The following is a 16,092-nucleotide window of genomic DNA, read 5'->3' as shown; positions in this document are numbered from 1 at the left end:
TGATTAATGCTCTCCTTCCCTGGGATGAGAGTTTTGGTGGGTGGACCTCTCTTGGCAGGTTTGCTATAGTACCAAGTTCTGGAGAACACGATCAGGGTCAAATTTTCTTGTCCCCGATCTCACACACACAAAAAAAAAAAAAAACTGACCGATATTGAAATCATTTCTCTCTCTTCTCACATGATATACATGAAAGAAATTATGTTCCCCAAGTCCCCTCCATTCCTCCAGTACCACCGCCATGCACCAAACTTCTTTCTCTGTCCTCAGCATTAATTTCTTGAAACAAAAAATGGCGGGCGCAAGCGCAGTGTGCCCGAGATCTGCCAGCCGGCAACAGCAGAGTTATTTTTCCTATTGGTTCATTTTGGTCACTGCGATAGACCCTAGGAGTCATCAAAAGCCAAAAATTAGTATTAGGGCAGAGACACACTGGCGTATTTTTCGTCTGAGAATCGCACTGTAAAACTTGCACTGGCTGTCTGCTCTCCTGATCTGAGCTTGATAGCTGCATCCATTATGCTGCCATGCTCAGGTCAGGAGAGGTGCCGGCCAGTCCGTTCAGTGCGATGCGATTATCCCACAAGAAATATCCCAGTGTGTCTCTGCCCTTAGTATTGCATCCTACCATGTGTCATCCCTTTAACCCCGTCACTACACGCACTGTACAAGTACTGCAAATGTCGTGTCTCCACCTTTGATGTGGGCTCCGGCAGTGAGCCCACATCTTTCCTGGCACAGGTCAGCTGTTTTGAACTACCCGCGGCTGTTAACCCATTAAATGCTGCTATCAGACAGCGGCATTTAACACACGCTTCTGGCAATTGCGCCGGATATCCCGCCCATCGGTGACCCCGATGTGTGGTACCTTAGGGTTAAAAAAGCCTCACTATACCCTCTGGATAAAATTCTTCAGGGGTATAGTTTCCAAAATGGGGTCAGTTTTGAGTGGTTTACACTGTTTAGGCACATCAGGGACATTACATGGCGTCTGCTCCAGATTCCAGCTACCGTATTTTACGCATTATAAGACGCACTTTTTGTCCCCAAAATTTCTTTTGGGGGAAATGGGGGTGCGTCTTATAATGCGTATACACCTTACTGGTACCGTTATGGCAGGCTGGGATGAGGGGCTGCGGGTGTCCCAGACGCTGCTGCCCGGGGGGCTCTGCCGACATTTTGTTAAAGGCCAGAGCCCCTCAGCAGTTCCATGGTTTCCTGTGCGGTGGACTACAGGAAAATGGCCGCCGGGGGCGGCCCATGCGCACATGGAGATCTCGGCATCAATGGCTCGGGAGATGAGATTTCAGCGCTGAAATCTCATCTCCTGAGATCTTGATGCTGAGATCTTTATTTGCGCACGCGCCGCCACCTAGCGGCCATTTTCCCAGAGTCCACCGCACAGAAAACCACAGAACTGCGGGGCCTCTGGCCTTTCACGGAATGTAGGCAGAGACCCCTCTTTGCAGCGGTGGACACCGCGGACAGCAACGCCAGGGACACCCGCAGCAACAGACACATGCAGCGGTGCACTGCACATCGGACACCCCCTCATCCCACCCTACGGCCTGCAACATCACCCCACTCATGCCTCCTCCAGCAACGACCCTAGGACCCCGCTTCACTGCAGCCACCACCCCCAGTAAGCAATAAAACACATGAAATATCAGAAGCACCACCATTTTATTAAAGAAAAAAAACCTATTTTTCTCCTCAAAATTTTGGGTGCATCTTATAATCCGAAAAATACGGCATTTTTGCATTCAAAAAGGGCTCCTTCTCTTCTGAGCCCTGCCATGCACCAAAGCAGTAGTTTACTCCTACACATGGGGTATCGGATTACTCAGGAGAAATTGCACAACATTTTCTCCTGTTACCCTCGTAAAAATTAAAAAAAAATTAGGGGCTAAAGTTAAATGTTTCATTTTTTTTTTCCTTCTGCATTCCATTAATTCCTGTGAAGCACCTGAAGGGTTAATAAACTTCTTGAATGTGGTTTTGAGCACCTTGAGAGGTGCAGGTTAAAGAATGGAGTCACTTTTGTGTATTTTCTGTCATATAGGACCCTCAAGGTCACTTCAAATGTGAGGCAGTCCCTAAAGAATTGCTTTGTAAATTTTGTAGGAAAAATGAGAAAATCGCTGGTCAACTTTGAACCCTTATAACTTCCTTCCCAAAAAAAAATTACATGTTTCAAAAACTGTGCTGATGTTAAGTAGACATGTGGGAAATGTTATTCATAAACTATTTTGTGTGACATAACTATCTGGTTTAAAGGCATAAAAATGAATTTTGAAAATTGTGAAATTTTCAAATTTTTTATCCAATTTTTGATATTTTCCATAAATATACACAAATCATATAGACCAAATTCTATCACTAACAAAGTACAATATGTCACGAAAAAAATCTCTGAATCACTGGGATCCACTGAAGCGTTCCAGAGTTAAAGTGACACTGGTAAGAATTGTAAAATTTGGCCCGGTCACTAAGGTCAAAATTAGCTCAGTCACTAAGGGGGTTAATAGTGCTGCAGCCTCTGTGGCCTTTCAGAAAAGATGTATATACTGACAGACATGTGACACAGATTGCACACACAGGAGGAAGTCCTGTCACTAAGTATGTGACTTATGGAGGGAATTGCTTGTACCAGAAACGTTTAGAAGCTTCATAGCAAAAGGGGTAAATACTGTACATATGCACATGGAAATTTTCATCATTTGACCCCTTAGCGAACAGGTCAAATTTTTCCAATGTGACCAGTGTCACTTTAAATGATAACTCGAGAATGCTTCAACAGATTTCATTGATCATGAGACTCTTTTTTCATGACAAATTGTACTTTATGTTAATGGTAAATTTATGTCAATATTTTCTGCATTTATAAATATATCAGAAATTTGTCACAACATTAACATTTGTCAAAATTATCAGTTTTCAACCTTTGAAAGATTATCCCTTTAATCCAGACAGTCATACGACAATCATTAAATAACATTAATTTCATGCCTGCTTTACATCAGCACAATATTCAAAATATCTTTTTATTTTCATAGGACATTAGAAGGTGTAAAACTGTAGCCTCAATTTTTCATTTTCTCGAGGAAATTTACAAAACTTACTTTTTTTAGGGACCCAATCAGTCTTGAAGTGAGTTTAGGGGACCTATATGTCGTAAAATCTCCAAAGTAATAGCATTTTAAAAACAAAGCCCCTTCAAGTGTATTCAAAACTGCTGTCAGGTAGTTTATTAAACATTCGGGTGCTTTTCAGGAATTAATACAAAGTGGCATGACAGGAAGGAAAAATGATCATTTTTACCACAAACATTGCTCAATTCTGAACAGTTCTATAGCCGGCAAACTCTAAGGCTGTTATTTGGCCATGAATGGCATGGCAATCATCAAGACCACACGATCAAGATCTCGGGGTGCCGATGGGGTTAAAGAAGAAGCCCCCACACTCAAACATTTAGATGCAGTAATCACTATTGACAGGAGCATCTAAGGGGTTAAGACGCCATGGTAGGTGTCAATACCAATCAATGCTGATTCAGCAAGGTGTCAGCTATAGTGTATAGTCCACAGCTGCAGCATTTTCACCTGTGGGGGACGCAATTGTCTGATATGTGAGGTCAGTAAAAAGACTTATTGGTGGTCACTAAGGGGTTAATTTATGGATATATTTCTCTCACTTTACCAACAGAAACTATTTAGCGTTGATGCATCAGGAATCGGATTACAAAAATAAAAATATATAAACAGGTTGTAATGTAACAAAAAAGGCAAAAAGCCAAGGGGGTGAATACTTTCACAAACCACTGTAGTTGACCAGCTACAGGAGGAGTCAGGTCCCTGCTCACAAGCTAACAATCTATACAAGGTGGACACAATGGGTAGAAAGCGCCCGCCATGTACGATCAGCCACCATAATAATAAATAGGGCATTTCCAATAAGCTGCATGACCCGGTCATCAGCCAGGATTTAAGTGCAGTTACCAAGTGCTATTGGGGGTATGGAAGAGTAGGAGGGAAGTCCGAGGAAAATTTAGAAAGAGGGAAGCAGGGGAAAATTAGATTAGTGAAGTGACAGCATTGTCTAAAGAGATGTGTTTTTAAAGCACATTTAAAAGTGTGGGGGCTAGATATTAATCGGATCATCTGGGGTAATGCATTCCAGAACACTGGCGCAGCACAGAAGTCAGGGAGACAGAGGTGCAAGGTTCAGAATATGGAGGATGTTATTCTTAGATTGCTTGCAAAACGGAGAATATGGGTATGGTGATAGACAGAAATGAGGGATGCAATATAGGGTGGTGCAGAATTGTGGAGAGCTCTGTGAGTAAGACATACGTTTGTATTGTATTCTGTAGCAAATGAGCAACCAATGTAATGACTGGACAAGGGTGGTGGCATCAGTGTAGCGAGGAAGCCCGATCAGTAAACAGTTGCAGTAGTCCAGACTAGAATGAATAAGAGCGGCAGTAAGAGTTTTTGCAGGTTCAAAAGTGAGAAAAGGTCAGATTCTGGAGAGGTTTTTAAGATGCAGGTGACATGAATCAGTGATTGGATATAGGGAATAAAGGAAAGTTCTGTCAAATAGAACCCCAAGGCAGCAAGCATGCTGCTGGAGAGTTATGCTTGAATCACCCAAGGTAATGGCAATATCGGGTATAGGTATGTTAGAAGAGGGAGGAAACACGAGAAGTTCTGTTTTGGATAAATTCCGTTTTAGATAGAAGGAGGACAAGATGTTAGTGACAGCGACAGACAATCCCTGGCATTCCATATTAAGGTGGGGGTGATGTCAGGAGACAATGTGTATAATGGGTATCATCAGCATAGAGATGGTCCTGGAAACCAAACCTGATGACTGTCTGTCCAATAGGTGTGGTGTATAAAAAGTGAAGGGGGCTAGGACTGAGCCCTGAGGAACACCGATAGTAAGAAGGGAAGAAGACCAAGCAAAAGATATAGTGAAGGAGCGGTCAGAGAGGTAGGAGGAGAACCATGAAAGAACAGTGTCCTTGACGCTGATGGAGCAGAGCATAGCGATGAGGAGGAGCTGGTGATCCACTGTGTCCAATGCTGCAAAGATCCAGGAGAAACAGCAGGGAGCAATGAACATTAGATTTAGCTGGTAGGGGCACTCAGTCACACGAGTGTATAACACGGCTGAGTGCTTTGCGATGTTTATCGGATAGCACTCAGCCCAATATTATACTATGGGGCAGTGCAGATCTGCAATTTTTTTCTCATGCCGATTCAACATGGCAAAACAATCGCAGCGTGCTGCAAGTGCATCCAATAATGATTATAATCGGAGCACGTGCTATACAAGTCTATGGGTGCATGTGAAACATCGGACTGCACTCAAATGTCATCTGAGTGAAGTCCGATTACCATGGACACAGACTGCAGAAATTAAGCTCTTAGTCTTCTCCGCACCTGTGAATGGAGTGTCATGTGAGAGGACCGGATCAAACTCTGACTTTGATCCAAGTAACATTGGCATAACCGGACCAATTCTCGGGCATGAGATACAGATACACGTAATATATTAGAAACTGTCCCACAACAGAGCCATTTGTTTTGTCCGAATTAAAGAGTTAAATAAATATTATGGCATCAAGTGCTGATAGTCATTCTGTCCTAGCGCTCATTCTCATCCAGTCACACAGGGATGTGCAGACTAAAGACAATGGTAGAGTGGACGTCCGGGGCGGGTAACTAGGCATATGGGGGAGTCTCCTATATCCCTGGCATCAGACCAATGACACTTTATTTTAGGCTAATTAGAGAAGATACAGTGTGACAGCCAAAGTGCAGAATGATTACGGAAAATGTGACACATGCGACTTTTATTCCGGCAGCATTTCTACAGCATGCCCTAAATGTAGGGCTCTGGGTTCATGTGAACGCCCTCATTGTACAAATCACTTGCATACAATTCAGATTAAGGCTGAGTTCACACGTGGCGTTTTTCTCGCGTTTCCGTGGCGGTTTTCACTGCGCGATTTTGCAGCAAAAACGATAAGTATCTCATGCATTCCTATGGGATTCCGCAATGCTGTGCTAATGCTGCGGTTTTTACCGCGGTAAAAAACGCAGCATGCTCATTAATTTCGCAGAATCGCTGCGATCCCGCACCCATAGGAATGCATTGTTCTGCTTACTTTCCGCATGTGGCTGTGCACACCATGCGAAAAGTAAGCAGAACATTTGCGGATGGTACCCACGGTCCGGAGGAGAGGAGACTGTCCTCCGGGCTTTGGGTACCATATCCCTGTAAAAAATAGAATTTAAAATAAAAAATATTGTTATTCTCACCTTCCGACCTCTCTCCACGCTCCCGGTCCCAGTAAGCCTTTGCGAGCGATGACGTCCGTTCTCGAGGGATCGCGAAGTCTCGCGGTCATCGCGAATGACCGCGAGACGTCGCGATCATAGACGTCATCGCGGTAATTGTCGCAAAGGATTACTGGGACCGGGAGCGTGGAGAGAGGCGGGAAGGCTGCGCTGGACGTCGGAAGGTGAGAACAACAATATTTTTTTTTTTTATTATTATTTTTTACATTCTATCTTTTACAATTGATGCTGCATAGGCGGCCTCAATAGTAAAAAGTTGGTCACACTCGTCAAACACTATGTTTGACGAGTGTGACCAACCTGTCAATCAGTTCTCCAAGTGATGCTACAGATCGCTTGGAAAACGCTAGCAATTCTGCAAGCTAATTACGCTTGCAAAATGCTAGTTTTTCCACGGGAAAATCGTGGGAATTTAAAATGCGATTTTCCAACGGAATGGAATTCCAAAATTCTCGCGGTAATTTCCGCTAGAGTTCCGCTACGTGTGAACCCAGCCTAAAGGGGGTTTTACACATAGCAATATCGCTATAACGTCAACGATTTTGTGACGTTATAGTGATATCGCTAGCAATATCGCTATGTGTGATACTTACCTCCGACCGGCTCCCCCGCTGCGCTGGTTATCGCTGATCGCGCGAGAATGTCCGGCTCCATTTCTCGTCGGGCGCTTCCTGCTGGGCTTCTTGCTGGCGCCGATGACCGACGGGTGGAGGCGGGCAGGAGGACGTCAGGATCGCTGTGTGTGAAAGGTGAGTATCGCTGCATCGCTGTGAGGTCTGCCTGTGTGACAGCTCACTAGAGATCATTTAGCGATGCACCAGCGATCGCTAAATGTAAAGGGGCCTTAACACTACAATCTCTAAAGTGATAACAGGGAGTAATAGATTGTAGTCACCTGTCCTACAGTCTCCTCTCCCCAGTAATAGCTGATAACAGGGAGTAATAGATTGTACTCACCTGTCCTACAGTCTCCTCTCCCCAGTAATGGCTGATAACAGGGAGTAATAGATTATAGTCACCTGTCCTACAGTCTCCTCCCCCCAGTAATGGCTGATAACAGGGAGTAATAGATTGTAGTCACCTGTCTTACAGTCTCCTCTCCCCAGTAATGGCTGATAACAGGGAGTAATAGATTGCAGTCACCTGTCTTACAGTCTCCTCTCCCCAGTAATGGCTGATAACAGGGAGTAATAGATTGTAGTTCCCTGTACAGCAAGTGTAGATAAGACTGGCTGCAGGGGTGCAGCGTTCTTCCGATTACACCTAATGTCACAGGGGTCTTGCTTGTTGTCTCTCGCGTCATCTGAATCAATAAGCCAGGCCGCCCTCGTAATGGACAATTCCTGAATCTCACTCTCCCCCATAATTTTCAAATCTAAATGGTGCCTATGTCTGAAGGCCGCTGATTAGTGGGTCGATGGCGCAATGACAGGGCCCAGAACTTACCCCTCTGTGTTTAACATTGCACAGTCAATTTAGGTGTCAGCACGTGGAAGCGCAGGAGCGGCAGACGTGCAATTACACTACCTAATTAACTCCACCCGAGGAACGGACTGGAAATCCATAGCCGATCGACTCCCGTCAGTGTCCCGCTGTCAGTGGGGCGTTTACGCAGCGCGGCCGCCTTGTTTACATCAATGTCTCTTTCTTTGGAAAATCCAATAGTCTTTGTGCGCGGGGAAAAACAGGTCAAAGGCATCAATATCTAAATCAATGCACAAGTGAAGAGCCGTGCGGAGGGCCCGTGACGAATAGAGGCACTGGTTTTTACACGGCGGCGGTAATGGGGCCAGATGATGCTGCGCACTGCGATCGATGCTCAGATCTTCAGGTGTCAAATTGCTGCACAAAATAAAACAAAGACATTTCAACTATTCTGGAAAGTGGCAAAACCGAAGTGCTGCAGAGGACGAAGCAGTATTGCAACCTGGCTTAACATTCCGAGGGTGGGAGCCATATTAACATGCCGCCGCTCAAAATGTCACATAAATCATGATAACTTAGGTCTCCCAAAAACTAATTAAAGCCAGCGAGAAGCAAAATATCCTAAAATGTAATCATGAGTCCCAACAAAATTCAGGAGAAAATGAAATCTTTTTATTGGGAGGAAAAATTGCAATCTCAGTATTAAAACAGCGTGATTTACTGAGAGGAGGGACAAAAACCCAACTTCACATCCCCGGAGAACTGCAGTATATGCAGTATAGAGAGGCAGCGGTGACAAAAAAAAATAAATTTAAAGGTGCAGCATGGCATTGGAAAAAAATCAAGGCTGCTTTCTTCTAGAAACAGCGCCGCACCAGACCATTTTGGGTACTACAGCTGCGCTCTATTAAAGTGAATAGAAAGAAAAAGGTTTGGTACCGTGTCAGCCAGTTGAAAAAAAAAAAAAAAAAAGAATGCTCTCAGTGGGGAAAAAAGATAATCTTGTCATTATGCTAACATCTATCTTATTTCTGTTAGCCATTAAAAGGTAGAGCTACAAGATTATCTTGTTTTTTTTACTACTGAGAGAGCATTAAAGTGAATGGAACTGAGCTGCACCACCACACACAATCGGGGGGGGGGGCTGTTTCAGGAAGAAAGCCATTACCACTTTTATCAAAATCTATGCAGATACTGGTATTAACACTCAGATCAGGCTAGGACACTCTAAAGGCCCCGTCACACTAAGCGAGATCGCTAGCAATATCGCTGTAACATCACTGGTTTTGTGACGTTATAGCGATATTGCTAGTGATATCGCTGCAAGTGATACTTACCTCTGACCCGCTCCCCCGCTGGTTATCGCTGATCGCACGAGAACATCCTGGGCCGTTTCTCGTCGTCCGCTTCCTGCTGGGCTTCCTGTGGAGAGACGAGCGTGGACGCGGGCGGGAGGACGTCAGGATCGCCTCGTCTGACAGGTAAGTAGCGACCCCCGACCGCTGATATGTCGCTGATGAGATCTGCCTATGTGGCAGCTCACCAGCAACCACTTAGCGATGCACCAGCGATCCTGACCGCGTCATATCGCTGGTCGGGATCGCTGGTGCATCGCAAGTGTGACAGTACCTTAAGATATGCCCTTAAATGAGGGCATCCCTGGACGATTTTGCACCCGCCATGCGCCTACATGTCAATTACATACTCCATTCTCATCAGGGTGTCAGAGGTGATCATATGGTCTCCCTCTCTGCCAACAGAGCCCCGGCATATGCATATAGCCTGAGCTCCATTCCATTTATCCCAATGTACCCATTCACTGACAGCAAGCAGAGGTATTGCAAAAGATGAGAAATAAACACAAAGTATACACAATAATTGCAAAACTCATCTTTATGACGATCCTCTCAGTGACATTTCAGCCCCCCCCCCTGAGTAGTGCATGAGACCCCACTAATCTGGAGGCACTATGGCACTATTAGATCAGTGCTGCACATATGGAGGCCATTAGCCGGGGATCAAATCCACTTAGGCCTGTTTCACACTTCCGTTTTTGTGTCCGCCAAACGGATCCGTTTTCGTTTTTTTGACGGAAACTGATGCAAACGGATCCGTTTTTAAAAAACGGATCCGTTTTTTTGACGGATCCGCGGTAACCACTAATGGAAGTCTATGGGACAAAAAAACGGATCCTGCAAAAAAATGGCGGATCCGTTTTTTTACGGAAACCAACGGATTTTGACGGATTTGAAAAAACGGAAGTGTGAAACAGGCCTTATCCAGACAAACTATTGCTGGAGGGCCATCTGCTGCAATATACGAGCTCTCGCCACAAAAGCTGCAGCACGTACCTGGATGTCAGATGAATAAACACCAGGCTGTGCAAAACTATAGCAATAATAAATGGAGGGAGGCAGGTAATTAAAGGGACACACAAAAAAGGATACCCTGTGCTATGCCCAATTCAGGATCTATGGAGGCACAGTGTGACAGAGGGAAGCCAAGTACAAAACACTCACAACCAGGACAGCACAGCAGTCAGTTTTGCCCAGAGTGTTGTATTCTAGCACTTAATGGGCAATATCAAGAAAACATGTCAGTAAGCTGGACTTTTCCTTTAAGCCTGTCATGCACTTGCTTTCAGACGCCTTGATGGTCGCCTGCACCCTAATCTTATCATTGATATATATTAATTAATTCCTCTTTATAGGGAGCATCTGCTGCTTATCCACAAAACAGGAAAGGAAGGCCCCGTCACACGTAACGACACTACAGCGATCCCGACGATATGACCTGATAAGGATCGTTGCTGCATCGCTATGTGGTCGCTGGTGAGATGTCAAACAGTCAGATCTTCCCAACGACGCAGCAACGATCCGGCGACCCGTAGCAACCTTTTTAACGATGTCACGCCATGTGTCTCGCTGACGAGATCGTTGGAAAGGTGTCAAACATACCGATGCATGCTACCCAGCGGGACCTCAACGACCAAAAAAATGTCCAGGGCATTCCGACACGACCAGCGATCTCACAACAGGGGCCTGGTCGCTGCTACCTGTCAAAAGTAGCGAGATCACTGCTGAGGTCGTTGTTGCGTCACAAAACTTGTGACTCAGCAGCGATCTCGCTGTGTGTGACGGGGGCTTTACAGTGATCCCAAACTTGTGACTCTCCAGCAGTTGCGAAACTACAACTCCCATCATGCCCTGAGAAGCTGGAGTGCTACAGGTTGTGAACACTGGTAGAACATGAGGGATTCTGTAAGGCATCAAATGGGCCAAATAATGGACCTGCTGGGCACAGACCCACAATACATCATGTGCATCGGCCCTTATGTAATAAATAAATATAATATATCGCAGATCTGCCACCTTTTATTGTACTTACCATTTATAAGATCTCTGTTTGACATCAGTGAATGCAAGCATTTATCCATAGGGCAAAAACTCATCTGTGACCTAAGACACTGTAGCAAAACTGTATGTGTGATAAGTATCAGAACCGAAGGAGTATTTGCGCTGTTGTTGAAGACAGTCTGTATACAAGCCCTCGGCTGTGAGAAGATATCTTCCAGTTTTCATCCAATAGGCATTCACTGACAGCTAGCAAAGATAATGAAACAGTGGAATACAAGGCTGATGAAGCTTTGCCGACAACACCCAGGGGCCGCGGTATATAATACACGGTCGTTCTGACTGTGTCCACAATGATAGTATACATGGCTGAGATCACCTGCTGTGCAACATCGATCCCTGCCCTGACAAATGACAGCAGAGAGCAGACACAAGAAAACACTAACGGCGCCTATAATTGCGCTTGTGGTGGATCAGGTCTCATCACGGTGCTAAGCAAAGTACAATTAATCAAAATGTAAAAAGATGAAAAGGTGGCACTGCTGACTCCAGATCAGGTTGTGTCTGGTACTGCAGCCCCACTGAAGTGAATGGAGCCAAGCTACAATACCTGACAACCTGTATTCTATCGATGAGGTTTTCTTTTGACAGTTACAGCAGACCACCCCTACAGAAACAACTACAGAGGGTGGAATAGTGTTACCGGTGGGGACAGAGTCTGCATGACATAATGAATATTAAAGGGAATCTGTCACCCCATTTTTGGCCACCGCCATCAGGGGCTTATCTACAGCATTCTGTAAAGCTGTAGATAAGCCCCTGATGTAACCTGGATAAGAAAAACGAGTTAGATTATACTCACCCCAGCGTTCGGTCTGATGGGTGTCGCTGTCCCGTCTGGAGCCTCCCATCTTCATACGATGATGTTCTCCTCCTTGCTGATGGGAGGCGCCAGACCGGACTGCGACACCCACCGCACCCTACCACGCCCCCCGGTGAGCATAATCTAACTTGTTTTAAGGGGGGGGCTTTATCTACAGCATTACAGAATGCTGTAGATAAGCCCCTGATGGCTATGGCCGAAAATTAGGTGACAGATTCCCTTTACACATTTGTCATGACTAGCTCTGCTCGGTCTGGCATAAATTCCTTTAATCCGCGACCTGATGATCCAGCAGCTCTCCGGACCCAGAGACAGCAGATTAAAAGAATTTTCATGGGGAACGTATTAAAAAGAAAGAAGAAAGAGGTAACTGAAAACAAGGACGGGACTGGTTCAAACTTCACCCCTTACAACCTGTATGGGATTACTGCACACACAGACGTGGTCACTTACCGTGCTCCACAAATACGTTGCAGTGTGGGCCTCCATGTTTGACGGTTTCCTTCTTGCCGACTCCTTTGATAAAGGGCAAGGCAGGCAGACTCGGCCTCCTCTGGTCCCCAAGGACTTTTCCAGGCTGCTGACCCATAGGACGAAACCACACAAAGCAAAAAAATAATAATTAGCGCACGTGCTAAGTCTTTCTGGCGCCCGGCTCCTCAGCGCGGTTTCTTCGTTTTTTGAGCACCCGGCTCCTCAGCAGTTTCTCTGTCTTTCTGGCTCTTCAGAGCTTTTTCTCCGTTTTTCTGGCGCCCAGCTCCTCAGCACATTTTCTCCGTTTTTCTGGCGCCCAGCTCCTCAGCACCTTTTCTCCGGCTTTCTGACGCCTGGCTCCTCACCGCAGTTTCTCCATCATTCTGGCGCCTGCCTCATTACCGTAGTTTCTCCGTTTTTCTGGCGCCCGGCTCCTCACCGCAGTTTCTCCGTCTTTCTGGCTCTTCAATGCCTTTTCTCCGTTTTTTTGGTGCCCGGTTTCTCCGTCTGTCTAGCTTTCGGCTCCTCAGTGCCTTTTCTTCGTCTTTCTGGTGTCCGATCACTTAGAAGAGGAACTGAGGCTGCACAGACGTAGCAGGATGTGGTGAGCAGCGCAGACGATTTCATAACAATTCCCAAAAAAGCCCTAAAAATGACCGGTGCCAGTGAGGTGACCAGAGATGTCGGGGGACAGAGCACCTGTGTCACGGGTCAGCCATGGCTTACAATCTCGGGTCACAGGGGGCTCTGCACTCTTTGGTGGCGGTTACACCGGGCCCGGTAATAACAGGTCTGCTCCCCGCTGTCACTTCCTTGGTCATCCCCGTATCTGGGGGTACACAGGCCCCTGAAGGTGCGGGGGGCCCTAGTACCAAGGCTCAGCCCCCTCTGACAACTCCGCGTGAAAGTGTCAGCGGCTGCCGGGACGTCCTGCCCTCTCCACCGCCGCCATGATGGGCCCTGGCCGCAGCCTCTGCTGCCCTGGGAGACGCCGTGACGTCACTTCCGGACACAGGTTGGCGGTGATCATAGGTGACCTACGGCGCATGCGCGCTGGAGCTGCTGGGGGAGCGCACGTTCTTGGTCTCCGGCTCGGATGTTCGGAGAATACAGAAGTCTACAGCCCGCTGATCCGATAATAGGTCACCCTGGAACGTCAGTCACCTGAGCGCCTCAGTGTTATGGGTCATCTCATAATATAGAGGTCTTGTGGGGTGTTCCTTGTGTACAGCAGGTCTTGTGGGGTGTTCTCAGTATACGGTGGGGCTTATGGTGTGTTCCTGGTATACGCAGAGTGTTGTGGGGTGTTCCCTGTAGACAGCAGGTCTTAGGCTACGTGCACACGCTGTGGAATGGGGTGCGGATTTGGCCGCGCGGATTTTGTAAAATCTGCAGGTTAAAAGACCTGTGGTTTTGCTCTGCAGTTTTTCATCTCCACAATGGAGATGGCAAACCGCAGCAGAATCTGCAGAAAGAATTGACATGTCAATTCTTTCTGCGGTTTCAAAACCGCAGGAAAACTGCACGGAAAAGTCTGCACTGCGGTTTTTAATTCCCATAGGGAATAATGGTACTGTACACCGCAGCAAAAACTGCTGCAGATCTGAGGCCAAATCCGCTGCGGAACCGCAGCAGAATCCGCGTGTGCACACAGCCTTATGGTATGTTCCCGGTATATGGTGGGTCTTGTGGGATGTTCCTGGTATACGCCAAGTGTTGTGGGGTGTTCCCAGTATACGGCGGGTCTTATGGGGTGTTCACAGTATACGGCAGGTCTTGTGGGGTGTTCCCGGTATACGGAGGGTCTTATGTCGTGTTCCCAATATACGGCGGGTCTTGTGGGGTGTTGCCGGTATACGGCGGGTCTTGTGGGGTGTTCCTGGTATACGCCGAGTGTTGTGGGGTGTTCCCTGTATACAGCGGGTCTTATGGTGTGTTCCCAATATACGGCGGGTCTTGTGGGGTGTTCCTGGTATACGTTGAGTGGGGTGTTTCCGGTATACGGTGAGTGTTGTGGGGACTTCCCGGTATTCAACGGGTCTTGTGGGGTGTTCCTGGTATATGGTAGACCTTTTGGCATAGTGCTGGTATACGGCGGGTCTTGAGGGGCATTCCCAGTATACAGCGGATCTTGCGGAGACAGTCCCGTTTTCGTCAGGGCATTTCCAGTATAGAGGGTCTTGTGGGTTGTTCCCGGTATACGGAGCATTTCCAGTATAAGGTGGATCTCACGGGGCAATCCTGTTATATAGTAAGTCTTGTAAGGTGTTCCCGGTATACAGTGGGTCTTGCGGGGTGTTCCCTGTATATGGCTGGTCTCGCAGAATGTTCCTACAGGCCATTGGGGCGATGCTCTGCTAGTTCATTTAGTATTCCTTTAATACCAGTGCATTCCATAATTGCAGGGCCTCCGTCAAAAATTGGGTCAGAGGATATAGGTGACTGTCTCCAAATACCCAAATCTGATTAACGATTAGTGGGATATAGAGGGGGAAAAAAAAATTTGATCTACAAAGGCCGCACTAAGCATCTCAAATTATCTTCTGCCAGATACAGAGGTGTTCTGCGGGAATATATCACAAAGGTACACACTATAGGATAGATACACATTTGTAAAGGACGTTGGTTATCATCCCTGGTATTTATGTCCCATCACCCTAGTTGTATTTATGTGGGCTCCTAGATAGTTGAGCGAATTTGTTCAGGTCCCCGCTTATTTGACACACTATAGCACTTACCGAATAAGCTGCAGAGGGAACCCGGATACATGGAGAGCACCAGCTGATCGGCGCTGCAGCTGCTTGTGTTGTGGCCGTGTCACAGCACATGCATGGAGAGCCCAACACACAAGTTCTAAATGCATGTGCTGTGACTGACACAGCCGCAGCACATGCAACTTCAGCACGGATCAGCTGGCGCGCTCCCTGGATCCAGGTTCCCTCTGCAGCTTATTCGGTAAGAGCTATAGCTTGCCGAATAAGCGGGGACCAGAACGATTTCGCTCAACTCTACTCCCAGATACAGCAGAGGCTCACAGATGTTAGGGTCTAGAGCAGCTGAGTCATGGTGGTTGTTGATGCATTTCCAGGTAGCAGCATGGTTGATTTTTTACTGTATATTGCTGATGACTTCATACTTTCATTTTGTCTCTTTTTTCAGGAAAGCAGAAGTGACAGCAAGACAGAGCAGGAAGTAATCAGAAGAAGTGTCAGATATAGATGGTAAATTATGAGATGTTGCTCAAGGACCTCAGCCTCCGCATCCATGTGGAGAAAACCTGAAACCTCATTTATGGTGGTCACTTATTTCTATTCTGTCAAAGCAATCGGTACAAGGGCTTGTATCGCCTAAAGCCAATAAAATAGCACATGAGGTGCAGTACCTTCATTTTTTAAGTTTAATGCAGCACACACTATGTATGGATGGAGGGGGCATTTGGCCCGTGTTTTGCATGATCAACATGTCTCATAGCAGATTACTACTTTTGGGTCAATTTCTTGACTCTTGTTCATTTTGACAGGGACTATTATGGGGGTCAGTAGGCGAGTATAGGGACTAGTGAGGACTGGATTGTTCAATGTTCTGGACA

At 46.5% G+C, this 16,092-nt stretch overlaps 1 protein-coding gene and 1 long non-coding RNA gene across 2 annotated transcripts in view; one reads left to right on the top strand and one right to left on the bottom strand.

Annotated features, from left to right (window-relative positions):
- Positions 1–13,448, bottom strand: part of ABL1 (ABL proto-oncogene 1, non-receptor tyrosine kinase) — a 103,831-nt gene extending 90,383 nt beyond the window's left edge. The window contains exon 1 of the mRNA XM_073555930.1: positions 12,483–13,448. Within this exon, the coding sequence (XP_073412031.1) occupies positions 12,483–12,618 (136 nt within the window). The 5' untranslated portion in view covers positions 12,619–13,448. The remainder of the gene's footprint in view (positions 1–12,482) is intronic.
- Positions 13,449–13,544: 96 nt separating this feature from the next.
- Positions 13,545–15,881, top strand: LOC141059806 (uncharacterized). Its single transcript, XR_012222598.1, has 2 exons — positions 13,545–13,658; positions 15,663–15,881. It is a non-coding gene; the product is annotated as an uncharacterized lncRNA (long non-coding RNA).
- The last annotated feature ends 211 nt before the right edge of the window (positions 15,882–16,092 follow it).

Source organism: Dendrobates tinctorius, unplaced genomic scaffold (assembly GCF_039654945.1).
Source record: "Dendrobates tinctorius isolate UK_male_01 unplaced genomic scaffold, ASM3965494v1 ptg000231l, whole genome shotgun sequence".
Classification (NCBI taxonomy): domain Eukaryota; kingdom Metazoa; phylum Chordata; class Amphibia; order Anura; family Dendrobatidae; genus Dendrobates; species Dendrobates tinctorius.
Note: the sequence above shows the minus strand (reverse complement) of the source record. Positions and strands in the feature narration are given on the sequence as shown.